This window comes from Citrus clementina, unplaced genomic scaffold (assembly GCF_000493195.1).
Source record: "Citrus clementina cultivar Clemenules unplaced genomic scaffold, Citrus_clementina_v1.0 scaffold_1, whole genome shotgun sequence".
NCBI lineage: Eukaryota > Viridiplantae > Streptophyta > Magnoliopsida > Sapindales > Rutaceae > Citrus > Citrus x clementina.
Window position 1 is genome coordinate 2101435 of NW_006263303.1, and position 18549 is coordinate 2119983.

The 18549-nt window shown below is 33.3% G+C and overlaps 2 protein-coding genes across 3 annotated transcripts; both read right to left on the reverse strand.

Moving 5' to 3' along the window:
- Positions 1-8484: 8484 nt before the first annotated feature.
- Positions 8485-9405, reverse strand: LOC18054930 (U-box domain-containing protein 11). Its single transcript, XM_006450422.1, has one exon. The coding sequence runs from the start codon at positions 9403-9405 to the stop codon at positions 8485-8487; it is 921 nt and encodes a 306-aa protein (XP_006450485.1).
- A 1838-nt stretch (positions 9406-11243) lies between these two features.
- Positions 11244-18158, reverse strand: LOC18054931 (peptidyl-prolyl cis-trans isomerase CYP95). Of its 2 annotated transcripts, none has more exons than XM_006450423.2 (14): positions 18077-18158; positions 17446-17523; positions 17273-17327; positions 17051-17139; positions 16715-16739; positions 15966-16004; positions 15191-15308; positions 14897-15024; positions 14431-14794; positions 13785-13903; positions 13151-13328; positions 12267-13064; positions 12017-12085; positions 11244-11817 (listed from the first exon to the last, which is right to left on the reverse strand). In XM_006450423.2, exons 2-14 carry the CDS (start codon positions 17521-17523, stop codon positions 11499-11501), a joined length of 2379 nt encoding a protein of 792 aa, XP_006450486.1. In that variant the 5' UTR covers positions 18077-18158; the 3' UTR covers positions 11244-11498. The 2 variants fall into 2 exon arrangements, with proteins under 2 accessions (XP_006450486.1, XP_006450487.1); XM_006450424.2 differs by having other exon boundaries at positions 13151-13355.
- Positions 18159-18549: the final 391 nt, after the last annotated feature.

The window sequence follows — 18549 nt, forward strand, 5'->3', positions numbered from 1 at the left end:
ATTGAGTCCAAAAATAAACTAGTCATTTCCTTGCATCATCCACTTCCTGTGACCAAAATGTCCTTTAAACGTGTCACATTTTCGATTTCTTTTTATCTTTAAGAAAAATATATATTTGTTACTATTTATGATATCTTGCATCCAAGATCTAATCGCAGTCTAAATACAGAGTAATGAACAGCCGTTGGTCACGATCAGTGGTGATAAGTTACGTGGAATACAATTATACAAATTTTGTATGACAATTTTGAAAGCATATTATTACTTGCTAATTATATAAACTTGAAAGTCCATTGATATTTTAAAAATCTACATAAATAAATATTCATTTAATTTTTATATTTTAACTTAAGTATTCATTTAATATTTATATTTTTAAAAATATTTTTTTAAAAGCACTCCTACGTTAATATATATTACATTCTTATTTTTATTTTTTCTTTTCTTTTACAATAATATCCTTCCAATAATATTCTTAATATTAGATAATTTATTTATAAAAAATAATTAATAAATTAACCAATACTTGTTTATTAGTAAATTAACCAATAAATATCAATGTGAAAGAATTAATAACTTTTGCACTTGTGTAATAATTTTACTAATAATTATTTATAAATAAATTAATATCAGTCGACTTAAAGACTTTAAATACTTTTAAGTTGAGGCTTGAATATTAAAGTTCCTAACATTATTGATCTATAAAAAATTATTTACAAATGAATATTAGCAAGAGAATGAGAGTTCGAGTCCTAGGACTTTTGAATTCATTACTTTCGTTGGGCGGGTAATTTTATCCAAGAAAAACAAAACAATTACAATGAAAGAATTAAAGAATGAATGAATGAAAACTACTAAAAAGAGTGAAACTATGGGCTTGGTAATGTCAAAATGTGAATGAGTAAAGCCAGCCAAACTGTCGTTTTCAAACGCGTGCCCTTCTTAGAATGCGCAAAACTATGTTGCACATGTGGTATGGTACTACAGTTGCAACCAGCCATTAAATTTACAGTTGCGCAGTTATATTGGCTGGATCCAATGGTTGAAAACAATTATGGTACCTTACTGCAATTGCAACATAGCTAGACCTTATTTTGAGGGCCTAGTGACAGTGATACTAAATATCATAGGTCTCGATGAGATTTGATATCGGTTTATGTGTTTAGAATTGAGGCGACGTATTTGTTAAAAAAAGTTATAATTATGAAATAAAAGTTAATAATTTATAATAAATATAAATTAAAAAAAAATTATTTTGACAAAATTATTAAAGGTATAATAATTTTTTTATGATACAAGTAGAAAATTATATCAACATAACTTTCAAGGTACAAAAATTAATGTTTATTAAATATTTTAATATTGTAACTTTTAAACTAAAACTTCCCAAATAATAAAAATGGACAGACCCTTAACACCATAATTGTAAAGCTAAGGAGGCCAAAGTATAAGAGTTACATTAAAAATGAGCTAAACAAAATTTCATTCAGACTCCTTAATTTTAATAGCCTAGAAGCTAAGGGTAAGGGCCCTATGCTTCGACGTAGTTTCGTCCTCTGAAGTCAATAATAGATGAGAGTACTTCTCTATCCATCAGTCTATGAAGAGAAGAGGATAAATTAGTCAAATGCAAACTCTGCAAAATATAGAGCCTCGGTTTCTTTTAAACTTTAAAGATGAAAAGAATGGTTTCGTTTGCAGTGGCCAAACCACAAAAAAAAAAGAAAAGGGCTTTTCTAAAATGGCGTCTTCTGGTGCTTTTGGGAAAGTGTTTCTCATTTCACATTGAATGAATAGAAGAAAGATAGTTAACAGGAAAAAAAGAAAAGAATGATAATGGAGATCTTCAAATGTGAAGCATGGGTGACCACTGTCTCTTGTATTCTTTTGGTTAATATTTCTTTATACAAAAGTTTCGAAGAGAGATGTGATCGTAAAACACACTCCCACTCACACATCTGTGTCTGTGTGTGTGTGTGTGTGTTGACTCAAGCGAATTTTACATATATGGTTTATGAGGGGGCTTTGACGTGTAACTTACAGTTAAGTTTAGTTGATTATAAAAAAGTAATGTTAGGGATTTTAATTAATTTATACGTGGCTGTGGTGGTATCAAAAATTTATTAATGTTTATCATGAAAGGATACAGTTATACTTTATGAAAATTTGATAAATATTTATTACTAATATAACGTAATTGTTATAAATTGTCATATTTTTCAGTTACGAATCATTCAGATTTCAATGTTTATATCTAATTGATATTTTTATTTTTCTGCGAAAAAGGAAAATCCTCTACTCACAAGGGGTTAAAAACTTCAAATCACTCAACTATAAATTAATGTTAATGTTAATGTTAATCCAACTATAAACAGAAATGAAAACATTTTCGGGAATAATAACCATGGAGTTGATATAAAATTAGTGGATAGCAATTAACCTAGTAGTTAGCAGCAATGCTTTTTAAGTTGTCAACTCTACGCATACATTTAACTTACCCCACAACTAATAAAAGAGGAATCATGGTTATATCCTAGAAAATTCCCTTAAAATACAGAAGAAGAATGGCCAAACATTTGCCTTTGGAATAATCATCATCGTGACCCTACTTGAGATTTTATGTGTCTCTCCATGGTTTCGACAATCATAATATATAATTATCTATATGTGCTGAACTTATGCTGATGCCACAAAAGACCAAAGATTATATCATATTATATTGTATAATTATTATTATTATTATTGCGTAACGTTAATGGCCCAAGTTGAAGATTACACTAAAAGTTCCACATTATTATAATGCATTTGTGTCGGGAATTTCTCGATTCTTTCAAGTAATTTCCTCGTCCTCGTGTTTTCCGTGATTTGTGAGTTGTCATTCTTCCTTTCAAACGCTGAATTAATTGGTGCGATTTCAATTTGATGTGCCAGTTGAGGACAAAACTACTTTGGTTCGGATGTAATTTTACTCCCAGTTTTGTCTCTCTTTTTTTTTTTAGTTCAATCGTATTGTATTTCATTTTATTTATTTATTGAAAATTCAAAAAAATAAATTAGTTTTCAAAATTTTTACATATAAATCCTATTTATCATATCGTTATTTCGTTTTCCATTACTATCTGCTAAGATTTAGTAATGACTTTTTGAAATAAAAATGCCGTGCGTATAATCATCAAAATGAACATATTCATTATTTGGTCATATATTAATATTATTAATAAATTAATATATTTTTATTAAATGTTCAATAGATTAAATAGATTTTACAAAAGTCATGAAGTAACTTGAGTGAACAAAAGGATCCAACAGTTTTTCCGTACAATTTTGGTGCTCGATTTGTCATATTCTCATAAAAATGTTAGTGGGATTTTTTAGAAATTAATTAAGAAAGTGGAATTTGATTTAAACAAAGTGGGGGTTTTTTTTTAAAAAAAAAATAAAAATTGGGATGTTAATTTCGAGCCATTTGGAAAAACTTGTTCTTCAAATTAAGTCAACTTTTTGAATTAGATGACGACACAAAAAGGGAATCAGATTTTGCCAAAGTGCCCTTTCTCAATTGAAGCTTACGTTACACAAATTAATAACTAAAAGTTTCAAATTAGGACTGGCCATTTTTATTGTGGCATCTTAATCATCATATTCATTTGGTTTCAAACTAAATGGAATCAGGATACCTCGCCATTATTATTATGATTATTATAATTATTACCTTCTTTTTTATTTTTTATTTTGGCCCCCCCAGCTGTAATGATGGTAAAGTCAACTCTTAATTGTGATATCATTGCGGTTGATGATGAAGCAGGCACTACAAATCTATTGGGTATGATGTCATGAAGATAATGAAAGAGACATTGTTGCTGACAATATTACAATCTACAGTCCTCCTCGCTATCAACACGAGTTTCTATGAGTTTACAATGTGAACGAGAAAGAAGCAAAGCAAGAAAATATGAACGGCTATGCATGCAAGCTTGAAACTTTCGCATCTTCTTTAATTTGTCTTCTGTTTCATGGGCCTATATGGCTTGTAAAAAGATGATTAATGATCGAGAATGTATATAGCTAGCTGTATCATTTATCAATCAATCCTCGCAGCACTTCGATGAAAATAGCAGAAACCTAATATTATTCTTTTTGCCATTATTGGTAGTAGCCATGCTCAATTGTTCGTGCATGCAAATGCCCTATTTCTTTTGAACAAATTAATCCAAATATATACTTAGATGCTACCAGCTGGATAGCTGGCTGCACAGCACACCCCTTTTTGTTTTCAATTTATTTGTTTTCATAAGTCTTTATTTGTTCCATCGAATCTTTCTTGCAATAACCTTGTGCACAAATTTAGTTTAGTTCGAGAATCTAATCTAATTAGGTCAAATGGAATGAAGTTTGCTTGAAGGTCAAGTAAACTAATCATCTTATAGATGAAGTATCTCTTTAATTTGTTTTCTATTAATTTTGATCCGGTGTTTCAAGTTTAGTTGGTATGCCTTTTTTCTAGAGTTCGAAATCATGAAATACTGTTATTCATTGCATCAAAGAATTAGTAGATTTTGCTTTTCAAAGTTTCACCACTTGAATTGTTCTTAAAATATTACTCTTTATTCATTCACTATTTATCACATATGCGCACATATTATTATAATTAGTTAAAGTATACGCATGACAAATAATAAATTAGAAAAAAGATTAGTGCTCGAGAAATTTTTTTTTTAAAAAAATATTCTACTTCTTCTACTTTCATTTACCTCTGAGTCAATTGATATCAGAGTAGATTTGTGCCAGTGACATAGCTTTCCTAGCAACTAGCACCGTGTATTCCCTACACACGTCGTAGCCCCTCCGCATCTGGCACCTCAGTTTGCATGTATATAAAAAGTGATCTCTCTCATTTTGCATCGCGATTCTTATGCTTCAAATCAATGACGATTAATCTGGCTTGCTACTTCTTGTCTGCTTCATAAAATTGTCATAAATATTCTACTTTTTCTCCTCATTATTATTATCATTAATTTTTGACATTCACACAAAAGTGGCCCAAAGTTTTATATATATGTTGTCAGCCACTGCAACGTGTGGAATCTCTCATACGATGACTTACCGTAAATAAATAATCCTCATGCCCCCACCACTAATTCTTATTATACGGCCGAGAAAAAATATTCAAGAATCTATTTAACTTATATTAACTGCACAAACAATCCCAATAATAGAATATACCTGATTAAATGCTTTAGTAGTGTTCAATTTCAACGTCTCTTTTGATTAGTTAATTAGTTTTGCATTTGCCCGCAGTGATATATGGCTCATGGCTGCTATTTTTCTAAACCTGCATGCCCATGCCCTGCGCATTTTCCAGCTATATGCGTGCTTGCGTCTGAGTTTATTAAGCCTTTGATTTCAGCTTCACAATGCAAACTGAACAATAAACTCTTATTATATCTGGATAGTTTTTATGCATACACAGGAATATGTATTTTAAATTTGTTCTCTCATTTATTGTAATCAATGTTAGAATTGGATGATTCTTACTTAAGTGGGAAACAAAAAGAGAAGGTAAAAATCCTAAGTTTGAGAGGAAAGATGAAATTTAATTTATTAATAAATGAAGAAGATAACAAACTAGAGAGAATAAAATACTATATAAATCAAAATAAAAACAAACAATACTTGTATCCAACAATCTATTCAAATGATAAAATTCGGAAGGTATTCTCTTTTTTTTTTTTGTGAATACCAGTACACAAGATTATTGGACTACAACTGGTATAGCTAGTATTTATAATCAGATTATATTACTATCAATTGGTATAACTAGTATTTAGACACTCTTAAAATGACTAAAATAAAGATATGCAAATTTGAAGACCTAATCAGCAAAATTTAGTCTAAGGTGGCGTTTGTTTTGAAAGGACATGAATTAGTCTGAATTTTTAATAAAACTGAATGTCTGAATCTGAATTTTATATATATATATATATATATATATATTTGTTTGAATCATTAAAAAATAAGTATTAAGTTGTTCGTTCATTTAATTTAAAAAATCTGAAAATTATTATTTTTATATTTATGTCCTTACAAATTATAAGTATAAAACAAATAATAAATATCTTAAAAGACATAAATGAGATAATATATTATCAGATAAATCATCTTCAATTGAATACAATCTTTTAATATTCTTAATTAATAAATATGTTAATCAATTTTATTATAGCTTATGATGTTTTATATGAAAAATATTGATAAAACATACGAAGATAAATAATGCTGATTTGAAGAAAACAAAAGGATAAAAATAATAATAGTTTATCACTATGTTATCGCAAGATATATAGATGGGTGATAAGGCTAATTATTAAAATTTATTTAGGTAAGGATTAAAATTAATTAATTAAATAGGGATATTTTAGAAAATATCTTTTAATGATATATCATTCAGACATTTTAGATTAAGCAAAAAGCTAAAAAAATTTGTTTAATAATTTAATAACTGAAAATTTTTATGAAGTATTATAATGGACTTAATGTCTTAACTGATTGAGATTAAATGGTTTTTTTTTTTTTTTGTCTGAAGTGTTAATCTTAATTATTTTAAGACATTTATAGTTTTTATTTTGTTTATTTTCTACCACTTATATCTAATTATAAGATGTTTAGGTCTGAATGGAAAATATTTAAATATTCTGACATTTATTAGAATGACAAAATATCAAAATAGAACTTTAATATTTTCTCTCATTAATACCCCTCCTTTAAAGTACCCCTAAATTAAATTACAATTATGGACATTAAAATATAATAAAAAAGAAAAAATAGAATTTTACTTTTTGAACCCATCTGTATATTCAGCACAATTTTATCAGACCCTAATCATAAAATCCTAATCATATTTTCATTAAATTATAATCTATCAAGAGGTTTTATGGAGGAACAAAACAAAATTGAGAATAGCTTGAATTAGGAAAACTTATTAATACATCTCTTATAAAGTGGAAGAAACCCAGGAAAGTACGAACAAACACGAGCAATTGATATAAACTTAATAACTCATAAATCAACTTTCAGTCTGATCAGTCATATGTGCATGCATTCTTCTTGAACTTGACGGGCTTAGTGTTGAGACTGTCTATGACTAAAGGGCGGGAGATTTTCTTCTTGTGTGTTGTCTTCACTAGCTTTCCCACAACTTCTCCTATTGATCAGATTCCAAAGTTCAGCATCAATGGAATCTCACCTCCAGTTGGAGAAGCTTGGGCAAAAGGCAAAAACTTTCTTCACAATAAAAAAATTGTGAAATATTTATCAAGGGTTTATAAATGAATTTAATAGGTTTAATGAGTAAAATCACAACTATTATAAACATTGGGTTTAATAAGGGTACATTAGGTACTTAAGTTAGTTTATTGAGTAAAATTTAAAATTTCAAAATTTGAAGATGGGTTTATTTAGTAATGGGTTTAGTAAGTAATTTGGTGGGTTCAAATAGCGTCACCCATAAATTTATTTTCTATTATATAAATTATCCTTTTATTTTTTTTATTTATCCCTTTTTTTATATTCATGTATTCAACTATTATTATTTTTTTATTTGTGAATGAGAATTTTAAACATAATAGAACTTTAGGTGAGTGTGTTTTATAATAAATCCATTTTTTATTTATATTTACTATTTTATAATATATTTTAAATTTTATTTAATACACTATTTTTAATTCAAATGATTAAACAATTCTTGATTGACTTATGTAATTAACAAGAAAAAAATATCAATATGATATACTAAAAATAACATTATAAGTACCATATATTGATGTAAAAAAAAATACACGTGTTAGATATATATTTTATTTTTCATGCTTTGTTAAGGTAAATATTATCAAACTTTTTTACTAATCAAATAATTTATTTATAACTTATCACGTGTTTAACCAATAAATATAAGTATTGTTAATTTTTATGAGGTTATATATGTCAAAATATCATATTTAAGATTTTTTTTAAATAACACTTATATTTAGATATTAAAAAAACAAAAATAAATATATCTTTCAGATATATATATATATATTTAGATTTCAGCAAAAAACTCATACGCATTTAGATTTCAGGAAAAAAAAAAAAGAGGGAGAGAGAGAGAAACGCTACAGCTCCTATATTTGACAACCCTCGTGGCAACTGTCATAGAATTTGCGTAAAGCTTCGAAACAGTATAATATTTATGGACAAAAAACTGTATCCATACATCATACTCCAAAGCGAATGTGTATGTGCCGAAATTTATCGTCACAGATCAATATACAAATCAATGGATCACCGCGAATCTTGATAACCTCAAGAACAAAAGAGTTTAGTATTGATTAAAAAATTCACATTCAGTCACCTCAACTGAATCATACAATTCATAATTCATCAATGGGTAAAGAAATAAAAAGACCTCCTTGTTAAAATTTTTTATCTCAAGCCTGGATCTGTGGCTTACCATTGGTAAATCATGGAGCTTGCATCAATATAGGGATCCAAATTAGCATCCATTATCTTTTTCATCAACTGACTAGCCCTTTCGCGAGCTTTGGTCGATCCTCTAATGGAAAGATCAGCTAGCAGAGTTGAAAACTCAGGCAACCTGGATGCATCTCTCACACAGCCCTCACTTTCTTCAAATAAGCAAAGCAAAATATCGGCAGCACCCTCTTTGCTAAACATGCTTCTCCCTTTTAGAACATCCACCATTAAGCTCACAATCTTGTCAGTTTTTGTTAAAGCAATCATTCCTTCATCAAACCTGGCAAGCAGATTCAGAACAGCTAGCGACGTCCCGGCGAGGTCTTCAGCTTCAGTGCTTCCTATCAGATGGATTAGCTCTGAGACTGCGCCTGCTCGGACAGCTAGAGTGGAGTTCCCATGGAACTGCACTAGCTCTGCTAATGAACTAAGCAGATGATGGCCGGCAGGATTACTGGGTGCCGAAACTGCCTTTACAAGAACTTGTACGGTCCCGGCTACTCCAAACCTGGCCTTGTTCTTGTCTAGCATTGCCAAGCTGCAAATCAAAGAGGAAGCTAACTTGACGGTTTCTTGGGAGCTCGAGGATTGGATTATCCAATTGAGACGATAAATGGTTTCCATCGAGGCAAGAGACTGTTTCAGGTCAGGATTCAAGGAGAGATTGAGAAGGATGGATAGCGAGAGAGTTCGGATGATGGGGGAGGAGGATTTTGAGAGGCCAAGAAGAGTCGATATAGCTCCATCAGTTTGCGCGAGCAAGCTCCTGTACTGGGGACTTACCCTGGTGATGGAAGCCAAAGTCTGGAGAGCTTTTTGCTGATCTTCATAGGAGTCTGATTGTGATCGAGAGACACAATTGTTGATGGTTTCACGGACCCGAGGTGCTGACATGATTTCAGAAAAGCAGATAGTATTGCCAGAATGCAGTGCAATTACAATGCTTAAACAATCTATAAAAGACTATCATTCAAGTCGGGATATTGTGTAGATAGTTCCAATGTTTAATAACTTTGGAAAATCCTTCACGTCTTGGAATGCAACTGTTCCTCTCTAATATCGAAGTCCCGGAATGCAGACTTATTGTTTCAATATTTTATGACATTCGCAGGAAAACAAAAGCAAAGCATCTGTCATTTTTATCAGTACATACCCGTCTCATCCCAGGCATCCAACTGCTAGAAGCAAACGCATATATGTGAAAAGTCTGTAATTTGAACAATATTCTCAATTTGGTAGAAGAAGTTTAATTATGCAGACGACTATATTTTTCCGTTTACTTAAACAAACGCTAAATAATTGGATATAATGGTAAAATAATTGTACCATACACAAGCGAGATATATAACAACACCGTGGAAATCAAATGCATAAGATCCACCCGCATTATTGTCACGGGCTGAAGATACAGAGGAGGTGCTAAACGGCAGAGACAGAATATTCAAGGAAAAATAATTTGAGGAAATCAAAAGCTTGATTATATTTCCGTCTTCTATTGATTTAAACAAATCAAAAGCTTGATTAATTACCCACACTGTTGAATCAGATATTAAACAGCAATGCTAATGAAAATAATATTAAACAGAGCTAAAAGACCTAAAAGTCAAGAATTAAACACCAAAATTAAAAGAAAGAAAAATTCAAAAGAGAGGCTTATGGCTAAGGTTGGTAAAAAAGTCCTGGTTGGCTTGGCCTGTATGGATTAGACCAGGATGTAGGTAAAAAATAATAATTGAACCCACATAAATTGAACCTAGTTAAGGGCCAGTGAAAAAAAGGGCACAAATTTTTTAATTTATAAATAAAAAATAAATCAAAATATTAAATTAATATTTATGATTTATTATGTTATCTTACTAATATTTTATACATTAGACTATTATTCTATTATATATTAGATAATTACCTTTAATTCAAAATTTTTTATTAATTAAAAAATTAATAAAAAAACCCAAGCTTGGTCCAAGTCTAGCTAGGTCCGGTCCGGACCTAACCAAACCCGGCTTGTCCAAATTTGAACAGACTTTAACAATAACATGAGCTTCGAACTCATGCTCAATCCCACAATTTATCAAGTATCAACCCTACTTATGGCTCGCCTCTCCATCTAACGATTCTCTTGTCGTAAACACTTAAGACTTAACAATAAGCTGGTTTTTCCTAAATGATATTCTACAACAACATTTATAAATGAAAAAAGAAGTAAAAATTAAATAGTTCTAACTGGGCTTCTGCTCACACTTCGCCCTCAGCTTAGCAATTAATTGCCTTTTGAAAATCTACTTTTACCCCTACCTTATTACTCGATCCAGCACTTTTATGTACAAATTTGATAAGGGTACTTCGTGGACACGAATGGGTTCCTCACGGTCGAAGTCCCTGGGACACAATTAATTAAAATTTTGCAACCAAATTTCTATCTAATCAGTTATTAACAACACACTGGACTTCCAAGTGCAGAATATCAGGCATCCTTTTTATCACTCATGCAGTCACACTCGACCACAGCCATGTTGACAGCAAAGCCGTACAGTGTTCTGTTCAAAGCTTCTTGCTCCGAACGTTAGCCGCCATCTGAAACATACAGACTCATGCTTGTCCTCAAAATAATAACTACTAGTATACGGGTCCCAAAGCAGCAGCTAGTATTTTTGTGCAATTTTTTTTAAAAAATGGTCACATGTTCAATTGCTGTGACAACCTGCACCCACACCACATTAAAAATTCTGTGATTTTTTTCTAACCGTCTCTAAATGGTGTATAATCTCCATTTACTCAAAACACGCCGTCCTCGACAACACGTCAAATATGAATCTAAACCCAAACTAGATACATGTTCAACTGCTAAAAATAAACTCTACCGAAGTACACTAGTCTGAGAGACCCCAACATTTAAAAGTCGCTTCAAAAGGACAACGACAAGGCTACCATTCATCCAAAAATTAAACTAGCTCATTGTTGATAACAGCACTACACCATTTTCTGATTCACCGGCCTGAATCAGGAGAACCATCTTCATATGAGACCAGGCCCTTCCTCCCGTCTGGGCTTCCCGATGATGATCTTGAACGTGCTTTGCTTGTCCGCTTTGGTGATTGGGAGTCCAGCGAAGACCGTGACTCCGAAGCGCTCCTACTCCAAGAAGGTGACCTTCGCCTTTCATTCCTTGGAGAGACACGAGTTCTGGAAATTTCAACTGGTGAACGGCTTTGGATGGGGCTATAGCTGCGGCTACGTCGACGGCTTCGGTAGCGGGGGCTACGTGATACAGAGACACTTCGAGTTCGGCTTCTCCTGCTTCTGTATCTGCAAATAGGTGTTGCAGTGAAAATGGTGACAAATATAAAACAACTCAATGGAAGAAGGCAGATGATTGCCAAATACCACACAAAGGGAGCCTTATTGGAACAGTATAGTACAGAGAGAATTTCAAAAGCATTTTAAGCTTATTACGCCATTCATGTCGAAACCAAGATGTGAAAATTTATATAATAGGACCATATACCTTGGTGGAGTTCTTCCTCTAGGTGGACTCCTATAGCGCCTAGGCGAGTATCTCCTATAACTTGAATATCTGAAAAACAGAGGCGGGAGGGAAGCGGAGCACAACAAAGTTCAAGATTATTAGCATCATCCCCAATACCAATCACGTGATTAGTAGTACAGTTCCAAATGGTCACAAAATTTCGGGCCAACACCAACACCATATAAGGAAAGCAATTGAAAATTGAAAACTAATTGGGCTGCCTACTAACCTGTCACGATCACCTCTACCACCATATCGATAAGACCTGATGGGAGAGCGATCTGGTGAGGGGGTTCTGTACCTTCGCGCATAAGAGTAGCGCTGACTGAAACCTCGGCCTCTCCTGATGCGCTTGGGCGAACCATCAGGGGAAACACTTCTGGATAAACTTCTTCGAACTGAAGGAGGTGACCTTGCCCTTCGCACGGGGCTAGGGCTCCTTGAATAACTGCGACGACTGTTCCGAATTGGTGGCCTAATCGGGCTTCTGCTAATGCTTCTCCTAGGAGCCCTGCCTGAGCTTCTGCTTATGCTTCTCCAAGTAGTTCTAACTGGGCTTCTGCTCACACTTCGCCGAGAAGATCTGACAGGACTTCTACTCACACTTCTTCGAGATCGGACCGGGCTTCTGCTTCTGCTTCTCTGAGAAGATCTACTTTGGCTCCTGCTTATGCTTCCTTTTAAAATTCTTGCGGGGCTTTTGCTGATAGATATTTTCGATAATGCTCTTGGAGGGCTCCTGCTCAAGCTTCTTTGAGACCTGGCTCTCACTGGGCTCATGCTGATGCTCCTGTCCTTCTTGCCCCTTGATGGGCTTCTACTGAAACTCCTAGCAGGGCTCCTACTACTTTCGCTTCCAAGAGGGCTTCTGCTGATACTCCTCCTCTGTGGAGGTGGACTTCTACTCACACTCGGTGTACGGCCCATACTTCGGTTTGGACTAACACTAGGGCTCTTGCTCGGGCCCCTCCTGGGACTAATACTCATACTCTTACTCAAGGTCCTCTTAGGACTCATGCTTCGGCTCCTGCTCATCAGCTTTAAATAAAATACCAGATCGGGAAGAATGGCTAAGCATAAAGAATAACTGAGTGAGAAGAATAGAAAGTAGACCTAGATTTGCCTGGATGATCATCCACCACATCAGGCTGTCTATCTGATCTGACAGATTTAGCACCTGCTTGAATGCCATTGCTCCGCTGTTCACCATTTTCCCTGGGAGTTTCTTCACCTTCTTCCTTTTCAAACATATCATCCTCCCTCTTTCTCTGCAGAAAGGAAGCAGCTTCCTCTGCAGCCAGAGCAGACTTATTGCCAACTGAAGATTATTGCACAGAAATAGTACAGAGGACATCAGAAGAAATATCCAAAACCTCAATACACAAAATGCCTCAAGCCAAGACTTGAAATCACTTTTGTTCTAATAACTGCCAACCAGACAGTAAGAAGACTCCCAACCATTAACCCTGAGCAAGTTTGCATGGTTATTTGTTCTTAATGTAGTTTGAATAGATGCTAGACTCTTTCTCCCACAACCCCAAACCCCGTGCTCTAATAAGAAATAAAAAGCGTTGATAATCACTTTTATTCCTCCAATTAAATGCAAGATTGTAATGATATGTGAAAGACATGTCTATATAATAATCTATGATCAGAAATATGGAAAAAAAAAAAAGAAGTTATGTAGCTCATACTGCAAAATCAATCATTATAAAAATGAGACAACAATCATCAAATGGGACAGTACCTGCTATCCGAGAAGGTTCTTTTTGTTTCCGGTCTTTTCCTTCAACATGAAGAACATCATCTTCACTGCTACTATCACTTTTACCATCACTGTCAGTGTCTGTGAGACTATCTGATGACCTAATGAAAAAGAAGGAAGGAAAATTTCAGTAGAGACTCCAAAAACTACATAGTAATGAGAGAAGAACTACAATAAATTCCACAAACTCTAGGAAAAAAAAAACTAACAGCATTGAGAAAATTGCACAAATGCAATATTGGACAAATAGACCTCAAATAATTTGTAACTCAAGGCATGTGCAAAAGGCATAAGACAGGTGACTGCTCTCCTCAGAAATGAAAGGAGAAAATAATTCTCTTAAACGCAGACACAAGCATGTCCTATCCTCTGGATAAGCATGACTCTATTGCCTTGCACATTATTTTGCATTGTGATGGCTTACTTGATGAGTGAACGGTTCTTTAGAAACTGATAAAGAGCAGAAGAATGACCCAACATTTAGATGACTATCCACTGCTAAGCATTTTAATTTAAAACTTAAAACCACGCACAATAGTACGGTGGCATCCTGAAACAGAGGATACTAGGATAGACGGTACAGAAACCTAGCCACATTTGGATTCATTGTAATAATTAACAATCAAACCTTCTTGATCTGCGCTTGGATCTCTTATCACGCCTCTTACGTTTTTTATCCCGGCGTCTATCTCTTCTCTTTCCACGCCTATGTTTGTCTCTTTTAGAAGATCTCTTTTTCTTTTTACGTCTATCATCACTAGAAGAACTAACATCTGACGAAGAGGACATGTACGAGTCAGAATCGATATCAGATTCAGATGATTCCGTCTCAGAATCTGAAGAGGTCTCTGAATCAGACGAGGAGTAACGTCTTCTCTTCCTCCTCTTATTTCTTGAAGATTTCTTGTGCTTTCCCTTCTTCCGTGCTTCATGATTGCCACCATCCAGGGAAGCATCCTTTCCTGCCCTCAATTTATTTCCTTTCTTTTTATCTGGCATATAGAGACCATCAATTTAATACATGATATTGACAACTAATTCTCCAAAAGGAATGTACCACACAATTCAACAATGGGCTAGAATAGTTTTATTACCCTCGCTAACTTCACCACAATTGATTATCTTCACTGTTACAGTAAGTCTCCCTTCTTCATCGCCAACATTTTCAATTTTTTTCAGTATCTCGTGTCCTTGCACAAGCTCCCCAAAAACTACATACTTCCTGATAAAAATGACAGAACAGAGACTGGGTGATTTGATGGCACATTAAACAAACTGAAATAGAAAGAATTCATTCATAAAGTAGGATGTGGACATAAATAATTCCATAATGAACATTGTTTAGTCAATAAATTTAACGGAACCAGCAAGCGGTTGCACGCACATACCTGTCAAGACTATGATTAGCCTTAAAGGTGATGATGAACTGAGAACCTAGTGTGTCACGATCAGCAATAGACATGGATAAAAGGCCAGGTCTATCATGTTTTAGCCTCGGTGACTCATCTGCAATTATGCCGTGACTACCACTTGTTAACAGTAAAATCTATTATTACAGAAGAAACGTGAATCTAACCAAAAGAAAAACCACATAATATCAGAATATACATGCAAAGGCAATGCTGACAAATTTTAATGGCATAATAGATATGACAAATGAACATTTGATCATTTTTGACAGTCTGGAACTGAAATTCAAAATGCTCAGAATTTATATCATGATAAATTGAAAATTGTGGTTAGATAAAGCTTATGCAGAAGCAGAAAAATGGCAAGAAATTCAACAATATACAAATGCCCGAGTTAAAACATAGGGTAAAAAAATATAGTATCTAAGCACACACTGCAGCCAAAAGAGGCATTCTGGAAGCACCTTGCGATTGGGCAAGTCAAACAAACGTTTCACAACCTGCTTGTCATACATAATCAGGAACCACTCAGATAATCAAATATGCACAAATCATAAATTATAAATACATACATCAATGAGCATATTGCAAATTATGCATTATTATAAATGGGTCAAGCAAACTGTACAATTGCAATGTAATCTATACATTTATGAAAAAAATTTAATTAATTTATTTAAAATTTCCACAAATCAGATATCATGATCCATGAGGTTATCCTTAGAAGATTGAAAGGGCAAGATAGAATTCTCACCAGGAAATTTCCCCTCATAAATGCTTTCTCCACTAGTCCCTACACCAAAAAATGAAATTGTTAGAGCCAATCAAATGCAAGAACTAGTAAGTTAAGCACAATTTCATAGTCAAAAGTGAACAAAAGCAGAAAATTCCTGCACAAGGACTAAATTAAATCTCTTATGAAAATCACTGATGTTAATTCTGTTCAATTAAATTACAAATAAAATAGAAGTCACCAGGAGAACACAGCCTGAAAGGATGACACAAAGCAAACTCCCATGAAATAACTATTGCCCAAAAAAGAATGCATAGCATAATACCCAGCAAAAATCAGTACTCCAGTTACTTTCGAATACCTTCATTTTTTATAGCATATCTTTTCCCACCTCCAATAATAGCTTATCTAACAATCTTGCTATTAAGTCAGATTTCCCTCTGAATTGGCTATTGATGCACAGTGGTTCCAGAAAGAGCTCAGGATTCACATCCACTCCGCCACATTCATTACTGAGAGTAGTAATGGGAAGGGAAGAAGGACCAGTAGGTATAATATCGTCATATATAACTGATAAATAAATTTCCTTATGAGTTGATAACACATAACTTTAGACACTTATTACCACTTTGAATAAAAGAATAATAGATTATCAGCTTAACCTAAATAAATAATAATAATAATACCTAAATTATGAACACAGTGAAATAACTACATCAAATGTACATGGAGATACAGAAGGAATGAAAAACTATGCAAACTATACGTACCATCTCTTTTTACAAAGTCACCGCCCTGCAAAATACATTTAAAGTATTAGCACACTGGTAAGCAGAAGACATTTAACGTGTACAAAACTGGTTGGTCATGGTGAAGTTCAGTAAATTTTGAGTATAGCCAACTTAGTAAGTACAACCTTAAAACTACATCACAAGAAAAGCAGTCGTGACCATCAGCCCTGTGTCCTACAGCATAAACAATAGTAACTGACTAAAGCAACTGACTGAAAGACAGACCACTTCTAAGCCATGTTTAACAAGATAAGAAGAAGAAATTTCGAACTGATCAAAGTCGAAAATTAAATGTAAACAAGATAATCAACAAACCTCAGCCATGGAACCTTTAATAACACGATGGAAAAAGGACCCCTTGTAGTGCAATGGTTTTCCAGTTCTAGGACCAATTCCCTTCTCCCCTGAGAATTGATAAAAAAAAAAGAAAAATATCAGCAAAACAGAAAAAAAGGGGTTTATTACACCAGATAAATCTCTGATATAAGAATATCACGAGCAAAAATGCAATAATAGAAGCGACTGCACACGTGTTACCTGTACAAAGTGCTCGAAAATTTTCTGCAGTCTTGGGAGCAATATCAGAGAAAAGCTGTGTAATTGAAGGTTCATTCAATTAATTCTAGCTGCGGGCTGATATGTTTTGGGGGAAAAAATCACAGTAATCAATAAGTTAACAGCTGAAAACCAGGATGCGGCAACAATAATACCTCAAAAACCATTCTTTCAACAGGATCGCCATCAATTGAAACATCCATAAAAACGAGCAGACTCTTCTTCTTTGCCATCTATGCTTTTCCAATATAACAAATCAAGCCAGTTTAAAAATCATCGAGGCAACGAAGTGAAGTTAGATTCCATGAATGAACATCAACAGCTAAAATGATTACTAAACATTACAAATAGCATCCAAATAGTTGCCCTGAGGTGCTAGAATGAAAAAACTACGAAAAAAAAAAAGATAAACCCATTTAAAAGCTTCAATTGGGTCAAATCATCAGATAATTCCAATTCTTCCCCAATGTTAACCTACAACTGGTATAATCAAGTAAAGCAACAGATCGAATCAAGCGAAAATCAGTAAGCCCTAGCTAAATTCCCACAAAACCCTAATTTAAAGGCAAATATTTTTTTAACAATAATTGAAAAAGTAAATTAACCATTAATTAGATATACACTGAACAAAAGCATATAGATACAAATTCAATCTAAAAAAAAAGCCTTCTAGGTTACGCATCAGATAAATTAATACGAAAAAAAGGAAATAATTAATTAATTGAATTAAAATATTAATGTTTTAGAAAGAGAGGACGATCAGGAAACCCTACAAAATAAAATCACCTGAGAAACGCAGAGCCACACAAAAGAAAATGCAAAACGATATGAGTTGAGTGAGCGAACCAGTTGAGTGAGTTTTAGAAAAGAAAAAGAAAACCTAATCTGCCTTTTAAACGAGCCTAGGCCTAGCTGCTTCTACTGCCACGTGAAATTATTTGACTGTCCCTATATTTCGACATGGATTGTCTCTATTGCCCTTATCATTTCTTGCAATTCCATCCTCCCAAAGTAATTCGCATTTTCATTTTCTTATATGGTTCATAGAACAGATAAAATTTGACATGATCCGATTACCGAATATGAACATAATAATAAATAAATGGATATGAATCATCAAATTTAATACGATTATTAAATTAAATGGGTCAGATTTGGGTTGACACAAATATTTTCCGTGTCGAGTTAGAGTTAAAGTTCTTAACTCATTTATCTAAATAATGACACGATTATATTTTATATTTTAAAATAATTTTTAA